Source organism: Mercenaria mercenaria, chromosome 9 (assembly GCF_021730395.1).
Source record: "Mercenaria mercenaria strain notata chromosome 9, MADL_Memer_1, whole genome shotgun sequence".
NCBI lineage: Eukaryota > Metazoa > Mollusca > Bivalvia > Venerida > Veneridae > Mercenaria > Mercenaria mercenaria.
Genome location: NC_069369.1, coordinates 81,736,795 through 81,758,803, shown reverse-complemented (window position 1 = coordinate 81,758,803; position 22,009 = coordinate 81,736,795). Strand labels below are relative to the sequence as shown.

Genomic DNA, 22,009 nt, shown 5'->3' with positions numbered 1-22,009 from the left:
CAAAGTACATGCATGTTTTGCCAACACATGCGGGTACCTAAGACCTAATTAATATTCACAATTTTAACGTCACGTGAAAGCTGATTGGTCGATCTTTCAGTAGGCGTTCGAATTTTTAATGTGGGCCGACCCTTTCCCGAGATATAGTTCGGCGAAAATTTAATCAAAATCACAACTCAGGAAAATTATTTTTCCGAAAGTCTTCATACATAATTGAAAAATTCAATCTTTTATCTTTAATTTGATACCAAAAACATGTTTCGGAACCTATTCTAAGTATACCGCATTTTGATTTGAAAAGTATGACCCTTGACCCGAATCACGCGAATGCTGTCAAAATGGCGGCCGATTTAATTTTCCAAATAGCGGTATCGATAAAAGGCTTCGTCTTGAACACATTCAACGTAAAAAAACATCATAGCCGACGTAAATCAATTGCTAAGTTAATAATTCATACGAGAATATTATTATTTTTTAAATAATACGACGTAAACATGCAGTAGAAAGGGGATTTTGTGGTTGAAGACTGTTCGTCTTTTTCAGCCGCACCGTATACTATTACTCGCCGAATATTTTCTGTTCTACTGGGAATCAGATTCTATAATTGCCTGTAAAAATCGATTTGTATATGATTGAAAACATATTCTCGAAACATATTTACAATAAAAACAATTATTTGCATTTGTATTATCACATAATGTATGTTATGTTGTGGTCACAAATTTCTCGTGACCACTTTCATTATCGAGGTGTTTGAATATTCGGATAAAACGATTCGGATTACTGGCAAGCTGTGTATCATGTTCAGATATTTATGTGTGATATACATATTATTTTTGGGGGACATCCATATGTCTGCTGTTGGTATCATTGTTGAACATGAAAATGGTTTTTTGAAATAAATCATTTACATTATTAATATCATTTTTGGGGGGCAATAGATTGTGAAACTTTGACCATTCTGTAAGTTTCTAGGACTGACAGAAACCCTACTTGCTGAAGGATGTATATCAGTTTTTAGAGATGTGTCTCTTGAACTTAAAAGTTATTGCCGCACTAAGAATTTGACTAAGAAACAGTACATTGACATCCCATATTCAGTCAAGCTGCAGGTAAACAGAAAGTACTGTCCATCTAACAGCAACTACAATTAATGTACAGGAAAATCATCGAACGTGAAAACGTGCATTGACAAAGTTTACAGAAAGTTTCATTCAATGTTCTGTTAATTTTATAAAAAGTAACACAAAGTGGAATTTACACAAAATTACTGTATGATATTTGCTAAAAGTGTTGACCAGTTTAATATATATTAAAACATTTATGAAATTAAAATGTATTCTAAATATTTTACTAAATTAGTCGGCATCTGGTAATGTTTTAAACTAAATAATGTCTTTTATATGAAGTGTATCACTGTATGCATTTACTTTTAAAACACTACACTATGATTGATGAACATTCACAACATTGTATCATCATACTGATTGTCAAAAATTAAATTGCTATATAATTTTATGCTGAGACTGAAATAAAAAATGGAAAAAAAAACCTGAATTTCCTTGAATTTTCCTGTATTATGGCAGTGCCTGTTTGCACTATACAAAAACTGATGACAGAAATGGATTCTACAGGAAAATTCCTATCTGACTGTGAAGTTTCATGAGTATAGCATAAAAAATAAAATAGTTATGAAGATTTGATGTTGAAAATGTCCCTTTCTTCGGTCCGTGAACGCGAGTTGATTTCCTATATAATACACTGGTAAAAATTTCCAGAAAAATGCGACTTTTTCCAAACTTCAATTCTTCATAACTTTTTTTATTTTTTTAAGATATTTCAAAAATTTAAACTGTTCTGAGTTAGGAAAACACAGCTCTTTAAGATGAATTTAATTAATTTTCAATATTTTGATTCTGAAAATTTAGCTGGGGTTGCTACTACCGTACATGTTAGACTGGTACCCGCTGTCTCTTCTGTGATTTCACACTATATACTTTATAGGACGTGGAACCAGTCTACGTACATGTATGTATTCGAGAGTAAACATCCGGACTGTGGTTAGAACAGATGTCGACTTCGAAAATCGTTTCAAAGCAAGGTTTTTCTGTCATTTTGGTATTTTTGATAAGTTTTTTAGCTATATTGAACTGAAAACTTACTGTCCCGACGGGACAGTCAGCTTCCAAGTTCAGGAGGCCCTCCGCTAAAATAGGTGTCCTCGGGATCGCGGGACTGCGTTAAGATCGAACCCTGAACAGAGATCTATGCAGTTTCAGTTTCGATATATGTCGCAAATTTCTGCGATAAGTCATTATAAAATTTGTCTTATACAACGATGATTCTCACAAGTGACACATTCTTCAATGACTTATTGTCACCGCAAATATCTTGGTTTTCTGTTATTGTCTTTCATCTTAAAAACCATTGGGACGCGATTATGCCCATTTTGCATGTGATTTTGATATATTTTGCATTATTGTTATTGGTTTTATAGCTAATTCTAGCAAAATATAGCTGGATTTAGCTATATAGCTAATTTGTGACTTTTCTGGAACCTGTTTAACCATCCAGGTTTCAAACATAATAAATCAGAGATAGAATTTAGTGGCCGCTAACTCGCAAAATTTGAGTAAGAATAAAAAAATGCGAGTAGGAAATCAGGGCACTCAAATATTTTCGCAATCATGTTCGAAAACCGACGAATTCGCTCAAACTGTCCTTTGCTCTTTAAAAACTCCTTTGGGGTAGTTATTTTACTGATAATCACGTGACCGCTTGTAGACGCTTGTCGCTTTATACAAATGTTATTATAGGATATCTAAGCAAGCGTCTAGATGATATTTGTTTTCGTTTTGGTCAGTGATATTCGTGTAGCGGTTCTCGTATCGGGTGGCCTCGGTAGCTCAATTGGTAGAGCGTTGGCACGGTAAGCCGAAGGTCCGAGGTTCAAATCCCGGTCGAGGCTGCACATTTTTCCTGAGACTTACATTTGGGGGCTCGTCCGGGATGCTCACCCTTGGAGCCCATGCGGGGCGAAGCAGTTTGGCTGGGGTGTGCATCTGAATTCAATCAACAGTCTGCGGCAGACATTGGCCATGAGTGCCAATGTCTCGCAATAAGAGGGAAGGTGTGTAGCGGTTCTCGTATCGGGTGGCCTCGGTAGCTCAATTGGTAGAGCGTTGGCACGGTAAGCCGAAGGTCCGAGGTTCGAATCCTGGTCGAGGCTGCACATTTTACCCGAGACTGTTACATTCGCAACTGCGAAAATGGAGAGGAAAATTACAAGTTTCTTCGAGCAAAACAGGCCCACAGAGACCTAAAATGCTAGCGACACTACAGGCAGTGACCTGAAAGAACTTAGAAATAAAACTTCAGAGTCCAGCTAAAAGTCCAAAGAATTAACGAGTTCTTTGGTTCGTACTTCCGAAACCAGAAAGTCCCGGCCTGTTCCGTGAAAAAGTGGGAAACGGAGCAGAACTTTAAACTTTTATATATGAAACCAAACAACAACTAAACAACTTAATTAATTCAGCATGTAAAACAGCATTTAAATAATTGCTAGTGGAACCCACTATTTTGCTAGTGGAAAAAAATGGCACTAGCAAACAATTGCTAAAAAAAAGTTAAATTCGATCCCTGTAAATTCTGTTACAACACTCTGTTTTATACCTGGTACGACAAATAATTTTCCCTCTGTTGTACTTCATCAAGTCCTACATAATCCACATTTGGCTTGGCAAAGGTAGCTTGATGTATCTGGCTCGGGAAAGAGGTACTTCTGCGAAATTTGGACGGTGCAATTACTGAAAGTGTCTGCTGAGCCTGTGGAAAACTTTTTATATTCTTTAGTTGTGCAAATGCAGGAATGTTCATATTCGGTACAGATCTTCTTTGATGTTGATGATGCTGCTGAAGCTGGGCTTGGGTCCAAGGAGATAATGTGGCATGGGCTTGACCATGGGCGTTACTCCACTGGGGATAATTTTTGGCATTATTCAGAATCATACCTTGCTGCATTGGCCTCTGTGGAAAGTTGTGCTGTGCAGTGATTGCTCGTCTCTGACCCAAATTTTGTGACGAGATCTGAGCTGCTTGCATTATGTTTCCAGCATTTACTAGAGCATTAGGTGGCAAGTGTTGAAAACTGACAGTTCCATTAATACTTTGAAATGCCCCCTGATTAAATGTATCCTCCTGCACTTGAGGGGGCGTCCAGAAATTCTGGCTTACATTTGCCAAAGATGTGATCAACTGTGAATTTGCCTCTATAGGAGATGAAGACGTATTTACAACGTTTTCTATAGTTTTATCATCATTGTGAAAACTTGGGACGTCTGACTGTCCATTTTTCACTACAGTATCTCCGTTTTGATCCGAAATCTGGTTATATGAAGGTGAAAGTTGCTGCTGTTTAGCAGCCGACTTTTCCAACAAAATTTCATCTTGCATCGTACGAGGAGAATTTTCAGGTGAAAACAACGACTGATTATTCACAAAACGGTTAAAATCCACAGGTGAAAGTGACTGTAATCCTACACCGTATTCCCCCATTAGATAAAAAAGTATTTAATAGTGCTGGGGGATAATATAAAAACACTGCTGTGTTGTTCTGCTTCGCCACGTCCTCCGCGCTGAACTGTGCTATCGCGAAAAATATTGTGGAACCCAAAGTCAATGAAATTTTATTTCCAAATATTGGATATTTAATGTTAATGAGATATTTCAGTTGCCAATAATAATATATTCTGTAATATTTATTTAATAATAATTGGCTAAAAATGTCTTTTTATACAGAAATATTTTTAAAATCACAAAATATATAAAGCCTCTAAGCTAATCTGCATAAAATATCCATATTCCAGGGCCATTCCGATAAAGGGGGCGTGTTTGTTATTGCAAGCACGTGTCTAAATGCACATGGGGTGTACACACTACCAGGAAGGCAACCTTTACTAAATACGATCTGTAGATATTATATGGAAACGTATGATAAATCTACATCAACTGTGTACATATTGCCCAACATAACTGGGATGCGCATGGTCTTGAACTCTTTCCGCTCGGCAGCGCCCAGACTTTGCAACTCATTTCACTAAGCACTTTCGCGAAGAGACAAAACTGAGTCAGTTCCGGAGTCTGGTCAATGCCTGGAGCGGACAGAGTTGCAGATGCTCTTCTTGTGCTGTTTTGAGTTAACCCTCTTTTATTTGCTTATTTTCATCTTGCATTTGCTGATTTTATTTTGTTGTTTGCTTAAGTTGCCACCAGCATAACGTGATGATCAGACTTGATCGAAGTCATTAATTGAAGAGAGAAAAGATGAAGCAAGGAACTATAAGAATAAACATGTATTTTATACATATTTGGATGAAGAGAGAGAGAGAGAGAGAGAGAGAGAGAGAGATAGAGAGAGAGTGAGAGAGTTGTGCTTGCGTAACTTATCTATGCATAGTATTTCTGATAGCCTTTTATTACCGGATTTTCCTTGCTTCAAGTTGGCTTGTTGTACCTGCATTACTTGTGTTGTGCTTTATGGTTGTATGCATGCTATATGACGTTATGTTTGCTGCAACTTTCGAGATGCTGGTGCTAATCAGGTCAACTTGAATCTAATTCAAATTGATATGTGTTTAAGTACTTTCTTAATTTAGACACACTTGTGCTGTTTTTCATCTTCAGTTTTTTTATCCCATGTTTATCTTAAGGCATTTTTTAGGCCACGGTCAAGATTAGCACCAGTACCTCGGTTTTTCTTTTTATATGTAAATGTGCTATTACATTAGTTTGCTTCGATAATATGTGTGCAAATGCTTTTACTCATACTAAAATTGTGTATTAATCATTATATATTTGTTAAATGCGTCGGTCAATAGCTATTCATAGCTAATGTTGTTTTGTTATGGCATATTGTAGTCGCAACTTGGCCGCGATGATTGACCTTAGGCTGATTATTCATATCGATTATTTCATTGTAGAAATCAAGGGTGCTTAGGGTATCCGTGTATATTTATATGGAATTAATTTGTAAACATTGCAGTATCAAAGTACGTAAACTTATATTTGATCAGGTAAAACTTTCCAATACACTAATTTATATTACATAAATTTATATTTCCTGTTTCTCGTGTAGCTCGTGTTTAACGTACACTCCTTTTCAATAATAGGTTGTGCCTCATTATGTATTATAATACAAAGGTCAACCATCGGGGTCAAGTTGCGTTTTTATACCGGCAGTAAATAAAACCTGTATTCTATTCTGTTGTATTGTATTGTATTGTATTGTATTGTCTTGTACAGTTGAGCAAGCTCATTAGGTGCAAAAAGAACTACAATTACTAAGATTAAAAACATAGATATAGATTAGAAGGTTACAGATGCCATCCTCTCGGTGAATAGAATCAAACTGGGGCTGGACTGTATGTGTAGGGGAAGACCATTCCAGGAACGAATTGTTCTTGGGAAGAAAAGAAGTTAGAAATAGATAAATAGGAAAAATATTGTGTAAATAAACTTACGATCACTACACACTTTTGAAAAGTCACAAAAAATCATAGGAAGGACACAGAATCGTAACGAAAATACACACGCAAAAAAAACGGCCAAACGCAAGACTATCAGTAGTATTTGGACACATTTATAACGAAATGTCCCTGTTGAGCCTCAATCTCGAGCAGATGGTAATTTTAAATGATATTTCGTGACTTCTGGACCAGCACAACACATATTTGCTGTTCCTCGGTACAAATCCTTCACTTTTTGCCACAAAACATCCAACAAGTATTTTAAGGGATTAAGATCAGGCAAGCGGGTAGGTCGTTCAAATACATTCACTAAATGTGCAGGAAGCAAAACAGGTCTACAAATATAGCTAGACTACACCAGTTGCAGACTTCTGTTTGACATAAAACAAAATAAAATGGCTTGTTTCCTAAGCTGAGTATTATCAAAATTTGATATTAGGGCTCGTTGTCAACGAGGTGGAAAATGTTCTTAGCGGAAAATGCTTTACTTAAATACCCTTCAATATTAGAATTAATATTTTTCACAAAATAACTAAAACTCTAATATGTCGATCTAGAACGTGCCTACCATGCAAAGGACGTGTTGCTCTCCACAAGACTCACAAATTGGTCCTTTTTTAACAGAAAGTTTAACGTACCATTTTATGTTTTTCCTGATGCAAATTCGTACGGACTACTAAACCGCTGACAAAACTTTAAGCGTTGAAACATGCACGAGTTTCTCGTTCACAGATTAACACGCTTTTCATACGTATAGGGCCACGTAGTACACGGTGACCTATATAATTACAATACGAGTATGATAAAACACAAACTTTATTTAAATCGGTGCATATTTTATTGTTTAGTTGCTCGAATGATGTGTAAAATAAAGAAATACCGTACATAAATGGTAGAAATCTAGTAAGAAAATCTTAAACAAATTATAGTTTATTAAAAAATGTAAGGTCAATGCGGTAAATATTAATGTCATTCGTAAGGAATTGCGTTAAGTATATATATTACGTGTAAAATGTTTTAAAAAATGTGACCAAAAGTGATTCCAATATCGTAATCCCGTCTGAAAGAACAACAACAAAAACAAATAACCACAAATTGGCAGAAAGTTCAACTATGGAACGATTACTTAGCTTAACATGTGTTCAGTCAAATAAAAACAATTTCTGACCAGCTACCCTGTTTCATTTATATTCACCCCTGCCGGTACTTGACCATTGACAATATAGTTTTATAGGAAAATAGCTATAATATATATATAAAAAAATAATTTTCTTAACTTTGGCGAAAAATAAGGAAGCGAACATATATCGATAGATTATTTACCTGTCCATCCATAATAGTAGAGCAGCAAACCCCCAGTTTTAGCATTCAACCTGGCCACCAAAAGTTACAAAATATGTCATATACCAAAATGTTTGGGAGGGTCTGAAGTTTATTGGACTGCCGGCATAAATTGCAAATTTTTGGTGCGGACCAAGAAATCCAAGATGGCGTCCAAGATGGCCGCCATTTTAGTCTTTATACGTAGATTTGAAAATAACGCTAGTAAATATTTATAAAGAAAACACAAGTGACTTAACCACATACAAGTATCTAAACTAAGAAAGTGTTAAATAATTGTTATATTCTCGAGGTCACTCAAGGTCATGTCAAGGTCATACTTAAGGTCAAAAGGTCAAAAACGGTCTAAAATCACTGTTTTAGCTACAATCTTTTTTATTTTCTCCAAACTGAATAAGGTAATCTGTCATTTCTCATATCAGAGTAGATCTGTGTGTACTGTAGTTTCATTTGCACTATTTTACAGGAGTACAATTTGGTTACTATGGTTACCATAGCTGAACTAAAAACGTTTCAATATAGCCATTATTTCAGATCTATTTGGTGGATTCATGTACAAGTTTTTGAAAAGAACAAATGTTACAAATTTACTTCTGTTGTGTGTAGTAAAAAGAAGAGATATAATTTTGGTACTGGTCAATGTCATTTCAAGGCCAAGGTCAAGGTCAAAATAGACCAAAATGACTTTTTCACTGACAAATTGAGAGGATAGATCTAGTAACTATAGTAATACCTAAATGTTCTTTACTATGGCCGGAATTTTATCTCTATTAGGCAGATTTAGATATACTTATGAAGAAAACGCATGTAACAGAAAACCTGTTTTTTTCTGAAAGACAGTTTTTAACATACAAAATATTCTGGTCCATGTTCAATGTCATTGCAGTGTTTTAAAATGACTGCTATTACGGTCCTTTTAGGTCGCGTCAAAAGTAAGGCTATTAAATATCAATGAAGAAAACACATGTGGCCTAATGGCATACAGGTATTCGAACTAAATAAAGTTTAAAATAAATGTTATATCACCAATAGTCATTTCATGGTCATACACAAGGTCAAATACGGTCTAAAATCACCGTTTCAGCTGCAACTTTTCTTCATTCTGAGACTCCAAAATGAATATCATTACTTTTTATTTTTCATATATCAGACTAGGCTTGTGTGTATGACAATTCATTTGCACTATTTTAGGGTAGAAAACTTTGTTACCATATACAGTAACCATGGTGAAACCAAATGCGTTTCAATATAGCCACTAGTTTAGATCTAGTTAGTGGAAACCGGTCACGGCCATTTTCAAGGTCATATTCAAAGTCAAAGGGTGAAAATAGCCTAAAATCATCTAAACCCTATACACATTTTCAATATTTTAAATTGCACGAATTTTCATATTAAAGATTGTATATTTGTTAAAACATATATAATGATACATATTTTGCTCGTTTGGCTGTGTAGAAGACAATTGTAGACGTCAAGATCACGAAGTTAATATATGGTTTCGGTGGGCGTTCTGGCTATAATGACCCGAGGGCCATTGTAAAACTAGATGTGCCATTAGGATGTCCTTTTTTCAGCTTGATTATGATGAAAGTTTGAACCAATCTGGAGTCCGTCTCCTGGAAAAACTAGTACCGATGCCATATGAGTTTGCATGGTCATGACCTCAGTAGGGCTTGTACTCAGAGACCCCGGGTTGAGCGGTTGATACCTTCACCATAAACCACTGCAACTTAGAGCAGAACGCACACCTAATATGTTTATTGACAATATCATGTTTCGACAAATGTACCAAACAGTTTTTGTAAACTTTTAACGTAAATTTAGTAATATTCATACTAAGTATATAATACGTTTCAACACCACGGCTGTCATTAGTGACGTCACACGCCTGAGTTAACAACAATATTGACAGATGTTCCATTTCAAAGTTGGAAATTGTATAACAGAAATTACATAATTACTTTAGTTACGTGTGCAACATTTGATTTTGTAATTGGTATGGTAAATAATCTACATCCGATTGTTATTGTTATCATGTCTTCTTCAAATGTCTTAATCATTAAAATATATTACAAAATATTGCAAATATAACACTTCCTTTAGCATTTTAACCACATATTATAAAAGAACGTTTCCAATCCAAAGGAAGTATTTCTTTGTACAGTTAGTTAATATTTTATCTCAGAATAAACATTATCTTCAAATCTTTTTGATATCTATCAATTTCCGTCGGCTTTAACATCTACACATGTAAAATGGTTGTGCAAAGGCAGATCTTTTGTGGTAACGGATGCCACCAGCACAAAATGTTTTGAAAGTCACTGGAAAATGACACTGCTAATGGTTTTTCACCTTCAAATTGCCACTTTTTCTATATAAACTTATTATATATTTATAGTTAAACTCTGGTAGATATTTACATCTAACTTAAATTTGCAGGAACCATGAAATCAGACATTAAAGCAAATTTATTAGATACCAAGTTTCAATTTGTATTGGCCAACAAATCACCATAAACTTTCAAACAAGAAAAGGTTTTCAAAAACAGCGGGTCTATATCTTTCTATTGTAACATTGCCAGTATCCCAATATTTCTTAAATCCTAATTGGGAGAATTGCATGGTCTAAAAGTGCTAGCTAACCTTAAATCAGACAAAGCTTCAGAATAAGACTGTATTCACCCAGTTGTCCTTAGGCGCTTTGGGTAGAAATTGTTGATGTTCTGGTAATAATTTTCCAAACCTATCTCCTTTGGTTACTAGCCTAGCAGATTAGTCCCGCTGCTCAAAGAGGGAGACCCAAGTAACTTAGCAGACTATTGGCTTATGCCTATGTTTTGGTTAAGCTTTAGCTCACCTTACGTAACACAACATTCCACATGACCTCCAACATGGCTTTCATGATAAAGTCTTGTCTGACTCAGCTGATTGTATTTAATTTAACAGATGAAATGACTAGAAACATAACGATTTATAAACAAACTAACTTGATCTTGCTAGACCTAAGTTTAGTTTTTGAAAAGGTAAACCACTCAAACTTCTTCTAAAGGCGTTTCCCTACAATTTCTCGAGTGGCCTGTGGCATTCCTACTCAATAGATTCTCTTACTTCACACAATAGAAATAAGTTTGTAACATTTGTTCTTTTCAAAAACTTGTACATGAATCCACCAAAGCTATATATTAAAAAGTTTAGACAAAATATGGAATGGTTTGCAAAAGTTAACTAATTTCTGTGTCAAAGAAGGGCCATAACTGAGCTACAGTACTTATCCTAGTTATGTAGTCTTGCCTACATTTGTAGCTATGATGGTAAACAAGTGGTCAATGCCATTTGACAAACATGTTTGACAAAATATGGACCGGTATGAAAAATTTAACTGATTTCCAAGTCCATAAAGGGTCATAATTCAGCCAAAATAGTTGAACTATTGCCTAAAGATGGAAATCATGATGAAAAGCAAGTGTTCAAAGTTTCAAAGCCACATGTCAAATACAAATAGTTTTCGACGAAACATGTACGATGTACGAAAACCGAACCAATATTCAAATCCAAAAAGGGGAATAATTCAGCCAAAATACGTAATAGAGTTAAGTACTCTTGCCTACAGATAGAGACTAATATAATAAACAAGTGTTCAAAGTTTCAAACCCATATGTCAAATAGATGATGCAAAACATAGACTTATACGTAGTCTGAACCAATTTCAAAGATCAAAACGGGCCATAATTCAGCCAAAATACTTGACAGAGTTACTTACTCTTGCTTACTGGTAGATACTGTTATAATAAACAAGTGTTCAAAGTTTAAAAGCCACATTTCAAATAGCTTTTACAAAACATGGACTTGTACGAAGTCTGAACCAATTTTAAAATCCAAAAGGAGTCATAATTCAGCCAAATTACTTGACAGAGTTATGTACTCTTGCCTACAGGTAGAGACTAATATATATAAACAAGCGTTCAAAGTTTTAAAGCAAATGTCAAATAGTTGTTAGAAAACATTGACTTATAATTAGAATAGCTTCTAATGCAAATTTAACTTTAGGCTTCATAAAAGAACATCACAACAGCCAGTGAAAATGTCAAAACTCTACCATATAAAACTCTTATCCATCCATACATGACATAGCTGGAATATACACCTACCATCTGCATCCATACACTCAAGTCAAACCACACAAAATTGAAATTGCCCCACATCCCCATTTGGAGTATTTTCCTGCTATACTTTCTTAAAGGAAAAACAACATGTTGTTTGAAAAATAGAAAAATTAAATTAAAAAAAACACTGCATTGTAAGCAATGTTTTTATCTTTTAATTGTAGTTATTTCACATTCTCACTTTATATCTGATGTTAGACCCATAACTAATGTCTGAAAGAAACTTTGGCATTACCACAGAGATAGAAAATAGCGTAGAAATATTTTCAGAGTTACGTTACAAAACAGCTTTATTTTCTTTATATCTCGCATAAACCCAGTCCTTGGTTAGCTTATTTTTTGTCTCGCTACTGGCAGTAGTTTTTCAAAATTCAGAAAAAAATGTTTACGTCAATTTTAAGCGTTGGAACTTAGATAAAGCTTCAATATGAAACATGCAGCGACTGCAATTAAGATGTTCATGCAAGTGCTGTTTAAGTATTTTATAACTACAAAGAAAAGATGATTTAAATACAGGTATTAATATTGATCTTGTCACTGAATTCATATTAGAATAAGTTTGTTTGTTAATGTAGGTAATAAATACGAATATGTCTTTTTGGAATCGAAACAATTTAATAGATAAAAAAATGATATAAATGTCATTTTGTATAGTTAAAAATGATATCATGGTTATTTTAACATTTTAACCTTTATATGTAGGACCTTAAAAATTATCTTGATAAACCTAAACTATAACATATTTTAAACATTTGAGTATATTGCAAATATATCTTAATTAAGATTGCAAATGAAATTGTAAAACCATAGGTTTATTCTGAAATGAAAATTTGTACCATTTGAAAAAAAATGAAAACGTGTGAAACTGTCACGGTACTTGGTCACGTTAGGGGAGAAGATGTTTCCAGCAGCCTGTTAGCTCGGTTGGTAGAGCACTCGCCCTGTAAGTGGGGGGTCCCGGGTTCGAGCCCCAGACTGACTGCATATTTATCTCACCCTGTGACATATGGCGCCCAACATTGGACCGTGGCATGCTTGCTTGGTCAGTCTTACGACGCTTGCAATATTATATACCTCCGGAATTCGAGGACGAATTTCCAATTTGTGGGGATGTATGTCAAGGTACGAACTTGGTCACGTTAGGGGAGAAGATGTTTCAGGCAGCCGGTTAGCTCGGTCGGTAGAGCTCTCGCCCTGTAAGCGGTGGGTCCCGGGTTCGAGCCCCGGACTGACTGCACATTTATCTCACCCTGTGACAATGGTATATTAAAAAGTGTTTTTTTATGTATCCTTTTTTGCTATTTTGACCAACTATCCTTGAATGACCTCAATCACTCCCAACAATATAACATATAAAAGAACCTTTCACTACAAACAATTAAAAGCAGTTTGTAAAATGTGTTTGTTTTTTTTTCACATTTGTATGTGATTCCACCAACTAGATCATATTAACAGATATATTAGAACCAATTTTGTTTCACCATGGTAACCATGTTAGCCAAATGTACTCCTCTAAAAATATTACAAACGAAATTGTCATGCACACAAACTTGTTCTAAAATGAAAAATGGCCAGTTATGTCATAGAATTTGGAGAGAATGTAAAACAATTGCAGATAAAATAGTAATTTTAGACATTTTTGACCTTTTGACCTTGCCTACGGCCTTAAACTGACCTTGAGTGACCTCAAAAATATAATATGTTTTTACACATTGTTAGTTTAAATATTTGTATACAGCTAAGTTACATGGTTTTTCTTCATAAATTATTTACATCCTTATTTTAAATTTACCTATAAACTCTTAAAATGGCGGCCATCTTGGACGCCATCTTGGATTTCTCGGTCCGCACCAAAAATTCGCAATTTATGCCGGCAGTCCGATAAACTTCAGACCCTGCCAAACATTTTGGTATATGACATGTTTTGTAACTTTTTGTGGCTAGGTTACTCATTAACTAAGCCATTTATTAGGTTTTGCTGCTCTACTATAAGAGATCAAGTGGTAGTAAACTGTAGAATTGTATCCAGAAATAGAAAATATAATAATGAAATTCTTCTTGATCATAATTTTGATATCTTATTCCAGTAAGTTTAATTGGTGGGGATCCCACGTGACTTGTGGATACAGTCGATGGTTATATGCTTGAATTACTGACGTGCACAAATATTTTAATAATGACAAAGAGCAGGGCAAATTCAAATATTATCTGTAAGTCAGAGGAAGCATCTTCTTCTCTCATTTTTGTGCTCCTGGTGTCGTTTCTAAGCACCTCCCTATACCCACCAAAAGGTTAGCAAAATTGTCTCTGATTTCTAATTATTCCACTGTTTTCGGCAATTTTACTTCTCTATTGGTAGATTGATTACTTGAATTCAGAATGATACACATATCAATAGGCTTAGATAAGGAACATTAATATGCATATAACACTTATCTATTAAATCAATTGACTTTTTTCTTTTTCTTTCTTTTGACAGTCCATGCTTGACAATCCTTGTAAAAGGCTGAAAACAACAAAGAAGAGCAAGTCCGCTTTTCAGTACACTAGCAGAAATTAGAGCAAACTTCTACCGACATGCCCACCATTCCCTACTGTGTAAGAGAAGCCATCATGCAGTCTGGGCACTCTTTAAATGCAGCAGTGTAAGGTACTGTCAGTGATGGCACCCTTAGTAATTAAATTAGGTCAATAGAGTGACTACAAATGAGATGCCATTTATTTATCTGGAATCTTCTCAGTTCTGGCCCTAAACCAAGATGAATTTACGCCCACATATAGAAAACAAATGAGGTAAAACATTATTTTTACAAGAAATGTATTTAAGAAAATGAATTTTGGGAAATATCCAGTACAATGGAGATCATCCGACAGTATATTTATATATTGAGCAGACGTTTAAACTATATACATACATATCTTTAATTATAATTTTTCTTTATATTCTAAAAGAAAGGTGCATGGATCCCTAGCGCACGCACACGATATGTGTAACAATTTAGAGATGCGTTCATACGGCGGTGTTCATGGAACCTTCAATGATACACAGAGTGAAATTCCATGAAAAGCTAACAATTCGGATACTACTGTTTCATGTTTAGATTTACAACCCTCTATTATGACAATTTTATACATGCAAACAATTATGACAAGAGTGATGATTGTAAATTTCCCCTATTTGGATGAGGTAGAATCCCACGCAAAATCTTATGGGATATATATTTCTAAATTAATTCGGTTTGCCAGTGTGTAGTCATGTTGAAGATTTCAGTGAACGTAATCAATATATTACTATATAAATAAATTTCTACAGCAAGGCTATCGTTGATATAAATTACGTAAATACTTTGCCAAGTTTCAGATTTGCTTTTTTTAAAATTTAATAGTAATTTAAAGACACTTCAAAACCCGTTTTCATGGAGATTTTGTGTAATGGCAATTTTCCATTTGTATTTGGTAAAGTTATAAAACGAAAGAGGTTATGACCCAACTGTTCTAAGACACAATGCCTGTTTAATGTTCAATACTTTTACAGTTGGACGCTACGTACGCTTCTCTTTTTGATCATGTCTGAGAGAACAGGCGGAGGACTCCGCATGTGATAAGAAGTGGGACTGAGCTGTTTTGATTTCTGTCTTCTAGCCTATTTCTTTGGGCCCTTAAGAATGTTTCTGTTGATGCTCTGTCTTCTGCAAAGGCATTGAGTCTATGCGTTTTTGTGGCGTGCGTGCGTTGGTGCGTGCGTTCGTGTGTGTGTGTGTGTTGATCATGTGCGCGTTTGGGGAGGCTGCGTTTTAGAGAGTGGCTTTCCCTGTTGGATATTCTTTGCTTTTTATATAAAAAATACTAGATTTTTTTTTTGTGTTTTTGCATTTCCACCTGCGTTCATGAAGAGGCCCACTCGAACCGATCCTGCACATTAATTTTTACATGCCATATACATTCTGTTCTTATTGCGTGTGTAAGGGATTCACCTGGTGGGGATTATTTTTATTAGTCCCCTACTGGTTGAAAACCAGTTTCGGGGACTATATGAATGCGCTTTTCGTCATTCCGTCCGTCCGCAATTTCTTGCCCGGTCCATAACTCTGTCACCCATAAAGGGATTTTAATGTTACTTGGCACAAATGTTCCCCATGATGAGACGACGTGTCATGCGCAAGACTCGGACCCCTACCTTAAAGGTCAAGGTCACAATTTGGAGGTCAAAGGTCAACAGGGCTTTTCTCCTGTCCGGTCCATAACTCTCCCATCCATGAAGGGATTTTAATATTACTTGGCATAAATGTACCTCATAATAAGTCGATGTGTCATGCACTCCTTTCAGACCCCTAGCTCAAAGGTCAAGGTCACACTTAGCAGTCAAATGTTAGCATGGCATGAACAGGGTCTGCTTCATGTCCGGTCCATAACTCTGTCATTCATTAAGGGATTTTAATATTACTTGGCACAAATGTTTCCCATGAGGAGACGACGTGTCTTGCGCAAGACTCGGATCCCTAGCTCAAAAATCAAGGTCACAATTGGAGGTCAAAGGTCAACAGGGCTTTTCTTCTGTCCGGTCCATAACTCTTCCAACCATGAAGGGATTTTAATATTACTTGGCACAAATGCACCTCATAATAAGACGATGTGTCATGCCCAACTTTCAGACCCCTAGCTTAAAGGTCAAGATCACAATTGGAGGTCAAATGTCAACAAGGCTTTTTTCCTGTCCGGTCCATAACTCTGCCATCCATGAAGGGATTTTAATATTACTTGGCACAAATGTTCCCCATGATGAGACGACGTGTCATGCGGAACACCCAGAACCCTGGCTTAAAGGTCAAGGTCACACTTTGAGATCAAAGGTCAATAGGATTTTTTTCCTGTCGGGTCTATAACTTTGTCATGCAATGCAGGATTTATATATCAGTTGGCACAAATATTTCCCTGGATGAGACAACATGTCATGCGCAAGACCCTGGCCCTTAGTCTAAGGTCAAGGTCACACTTAGAGGCCAAAGGTCAGATACAAAAATGACTTTGTCGGGAGCATTTCTTCTTCATGCATGGAGGGATTTTGATGAAACTTGGCACAAATGTTCACCACTATGAGACAGATTGTCGTGCGCAAGAACCAGGTCTCTAGGTTTAAGGTCAAGTTCATTCTTAGAGGTCAAAGGTTAAATTTAAGAATGACTTTGTCCAGAGCATTTCTTCTCCATGCATGGAGAGATTTTGATGTAACTTGGCAAAAATGTGCATTGCCATGAGGCACCCTTGTTTTAAGAATTACCTCCCTTTGTTTTTACTATAAATAGATTATATTGTTACTTTTTTATTACTGGCCGTAGGGAATTTCTGTGGTACAACATGCATGTTACATTGAATTTTTAGACGTGTTTTGACCTATCTCTACCTGTAAAAGAGTTTTGTGTGGACTTGTAACATATTTTTTTCTAATAGATTTTTTTTTATTAATTTCCCTTTGTTGTTACTATAGACAACTTATATGATAACTTTTTCATAACTGGCCAAAATAAATCTATATATGAAAGCAACTATAAGTTTTATGTATGCAAATTTTAATCCAAGTGTTTTGTTATAACATATTGTATATACTGGTTGGGAACCATTTTCCGGACACAATTTCATATTTCGGCTCCATTATTCCCTAAAAGAATATATGACATAAATGAAGCCTTCACTGCACAAACTTCAGCTCCTTCCGCATCCGATGTTGTAATCAGCATCGCGTTGTGACGTAAAATATGGGTTCCACGGGGCCTCAAATGGGGTCATCAAAAGAAGTTATTTTCCCTGTGAGGTAAACCAGTAGCCGGACAAATATTTTGACGGTGTTATGCTGTTAATTTGATATCGAAATAAATAATTAAACTATTTTTACACATTTCTTTATCATTCATATCTTCAAAAATGCACATGAAACATAAACCGACGTTCAAAAGCAGCTACGAAAGCAAACAGAAGTTGACAATAAAAATCTCGAATTCCGCCTATCACGAATTCTTGATAATTCCAATAGATATAGAATAAAATTAGTGCAAAAATCGACAGCCCTGCATTTTATGTAGCTATTACCGTGAAATTTTAAGAAACACAAATTATCAGCAGGCAATCAATATGTAGTTTAATTATTTCTTCCCCACTTGATACCTCTGCAAGAGTGAACTACTGCTCATGCGCAATGCTATCTTTATGTCTGTCCCGTTAAGACAGAAAGTTGAATTGTAAACATAGGTGAGTTATCATCATAAAACCTAATTTTTATACAGCCTTGTAATATAGTGGTTTGTTCTAGACATGAAGAAAAAACATCTTAATGATCTAGATGAAACAGTTACATGAATAACAACGAAATAAAGCGGATATTACATGTTTCCGGAAACTGGTCCTGTCCGGAAACTGGTTCCCAACCAGTATAGTACAATATTGTTTAAATACATCATTGACATATATCAATTCATTATGTTATACTGGTGCCTTCCAGTAGGGGACTTTGTATTGCATGGCAATACTTCATTCACTTGTTAACACTGTCGTATGTCTTTAGAACATGGTGGGGGTAATAGTGGGGTGAGGTGCGCACCATAAACCGGCTGAAGTTCCCCAGTGGTGGTTTTGTCACTGACCATGCCAATGCGCTGTCCCACTGTGTTCTGTTATTTGTTCGTTTTTCTTTTTCTGTGCATATGTTTGTTTATATGTGCTTGTGCACATCCACGTGCTGTGTTTTTGGAACGTGGCTTTATCTGTTTTATATCCATACTTGTTTTTGTTACTAAAAAGGGGAGAATGTATATACATGTACGTAGTTGGTTTGTTCGGTCGATTCAGCGCTCACCCTTAAGCAAGGGGTCTATGATTCGAGCTAGGAGTGACTGCACATTATTCTCACCTTGTGACATTTGGCGCCAAACTTCAGGCCGCATGCAGCGCCTGCAAATGCTAGATTTGTAAAATACCCACAGAAATTCGATGACGAATTCCAAAATGGGAGGGAAATATATGTCATGGTGTAGGATTTTTATTATTTAAAAGAGGGAGACTGACTATAGACAGCCAGTTAGTAAGTAAGTAAGTAAGTAAGTAAGTAAGTAACGACTTTATTTATAGTGGATGACATATTTGGCAGAGCCAATTTACAATATGGTCCACTGTATAAATATGTACAAGTACAATAAACATGATTATAAACAATAATAAGAGAAAATTTTACAGAACATGACAGCAACTGTTATGAGATATAATCCATAACTACAATTACAAAAAAAGCAATATGAACTGAAATAAAATTATATACATGTATAAACAAACAAAAATATTCTAAGTAAAGTTAATGACTTACATTAAAAGTCTGTACATGTAGAAACTTAAAGAATTTGGTAGGCAGTATTTTCTGATAGTAATTTTGGGTGAGAAAAGTGCCATTGAAGATAGGATTGTTTGAATTTTGCAAGAGTATCAGATGAGCGTATATGATTGGGTATGTTATTCCAGATTGTGGGTCCAGAGTAGCTCAAAGATTTACGAAAAAATTCTATTCTTGGTTTTGGTACCTTTAGTTCATTGTTTTGATTTGATCTAAGTTCACGATCACATGTTTGGTTTTGGTTGTGGTTAAATTTTGAAGTAAGATAGTCCGGCGATTGCATATTTATTGATTTATATACTAGGATAGCTTTTTTGTATTTTATTCTGTCAGGAAATGTCATCCATTTCAGTTCAAGAAATAATTCTGATGATGGAGCATTGAAATCTTTGTCGGGAATAATTCTTGCAGCACGCTTTTGGAATTTTAGAACAGTTTTTAATAGCTCATCATTACAGTTCCCCCAAATGGTACAGCAATAATCTAGGTGTGGTAGAATGTAGGCATTGTAAAATACAGAGTTAGCTCGCCGGGTCAGTAGAGCAGTCGCCCTGTAAGCGAGAGTCACGTATTCGAGCCTTGAACTGACTGCATGCAATAATTATTAAGGATTTCTAGAAGCTAATTAAAAGATATCACCAAAAATGACTGTTAATTAATACCATAGCAAAGCTTCTAAAGCACTATCATCTCATAATTTTTTTAATGAACTGATTAACACTGACATTATTCATTGAACTAAAACAAGTAACCTATTTACATTTATATTGACATGGCATTCTTCATAATCATTAATGTTTATATTGCGGAGAAGTTTTAAAATACAATAGCAATTAAAAAAAATGAAAAAAGGTGGAAAACCACAGGTCGCCCAACACGACATAAACGAAAATGTTGAAGGCCCGGTTTGATTGAGCCTGTTCATGGACGGTAGTGGAAGTGCAAGCTGCCGTCCACGCCCTCTAGTCCAGGGTTGAGCTGAACTCAACATTTACACATGTTATTAAAGTACCAGAATGTAATTTAGAGACATCCGAGACATCCGCAGATGTATTCATACGGCGGTGCACGTGGGACCTTCAGTGATGCACAGAGTGCAATACCATGAAAAGCGGCGTATTGTCCCCAGATATAAAAATGGCTATGCCCTAAACGAGAAAACAATGGGCAGAAATAAACAAACTGAAATTTAGAGTTATGTAAACACACTTCTGCGAGAAGGTATATCAAAACCCGCTTTTTTTGGGAGGTGGTTTACAGACTTCGTAAGATTTTGGGTCACGTTTTATTGAAAGAGGTTATGATCCAACTGTTTTGAGACACACCGCTTGTTTGGTGTTCAGCCCTTTTACAGACGCTACGCTTTCCTCTTTGATTGTGTCTGACGGAACAGGTGGAGGACTCTATGATAGGTAGTACTTAAATCCCTCCGGGACTGAGCTATTTTGAATTATGTCTTCTGCCCTGTTTCGTCGGGCCCTTAAGGGTGTTTCCCTTGTTGCTCTGTCTTCTTCAAAGGCACTGAGTACATGCGTTTTAGGTTCTTAAGGATTGCATTTATATAAATATACAAGAGCATTTTTGTGTTTACATCACATGCCTTCTGTTGCCTTTGCGTATGTTAGGGTTTCACCTGGCGGGGATGACTTTTATCTACACTGTCCTGTGACGTTGGAACATGGGGAGGGGGGGGGGGGGGGGAAGAGGGTAATAGTGAGGTTAGGTGCACCATAAACCGGTTTAAGCTCCCCAGTGGTTGTTTTGCCACTGACCATTCCAAGGCGGTGTCCCACTGTGTTCCATTTATTGTTTGTTTTGTCCTTGTGTGTGAGTGTGTGTGAGCGCGTCCGCGTGCTGTGTTTACGTTTGGGGAGGCTGCGTTTTTAGAACGTGACTTTGTCGGATATTCATCATTGTTTTTGTGTAGTAATTTAAAGACACTTTTGCGAGAAAGTATATCAAAACTCATTTTTTATGGGCATGTGGTTTATAAACTTTGTAAGATTTTGGGTCATGGCAATTTTCCAATTGTATTTAGTAGTTATTAAAATTTTCATTAAAAGAGTTTATGACCCAACTGTTTTCAGACACATCGCATGTTTGGTGTTCAGCCCTTTTAACATTTAGACGCTACACTTTCCTCTTTGATTGTGTCTGACGGAACAGGTGGAGGACTGTATAATAGGTAGTTCTTAAAACCGGCCGGGACAGAGCTATTTTGATTTCTTTCTTTTGACCTGTTTCATTGGGCCCTTATATAAGGGTGTTTCCCTTGTTGCTCTGTCTTCTACAAAGGCAATGAGCACGTGCATTTTAGGTTATTAAGGATTGCTTTTTATATTAATATTCAAGAGCATTTTTGTGTTTTACATAACATGCTTTCTATTGCCTTTGCGTATGTTAGGGTTTCACCTGACGGAGATAACTTTAGAATACGACGTGGGGTAAGAGTAGCCAAATATTTAAACAATATTGTAAAGGGGGCGGACATATGTGGTGTAAGCATTTTTTTAAATTGCCCTGTTGTTTGTCTAAAAAATACATGTGTATTATAATTAACACATATTCCAAAGGCACATGTTTTTCGCCCTCTTTTTTTCTTATAAA

General features: G+C 35.9%; 1 protein-coding gene across 2 annotated transcripts in view; it reads right to left on the bottom strand.

Annotated features, from left to right (window-relative positions):
* The window catches only part of LOC123547595 (cytoplasmic polyadenylation element-binding protein 2-like), a 76,518-nt gene extending 71,892 nt beyond the window's left edge, over nucleotides 1–4,626 (bottom strand). For both annotated transcript variants that reach the window (XM_045334824.2, XM_045334825.2), the window contains exon 1: nucleotides 3,673–4,626. In XM_045334824.2, the coding sequence (XP_045190759.1) occupies nucleotides 3,673–4,554 (882 nt within the window). In that variant the 5' untranslated portion in view covers nucleotides 4,555–4,626. The remainder of the gene's footprint in view (nucleotides 1–3,672) is intronic.
* Between the last annotated feature and the right edge of the window lie 17,383 nt (nucleotides 4,627–22,009).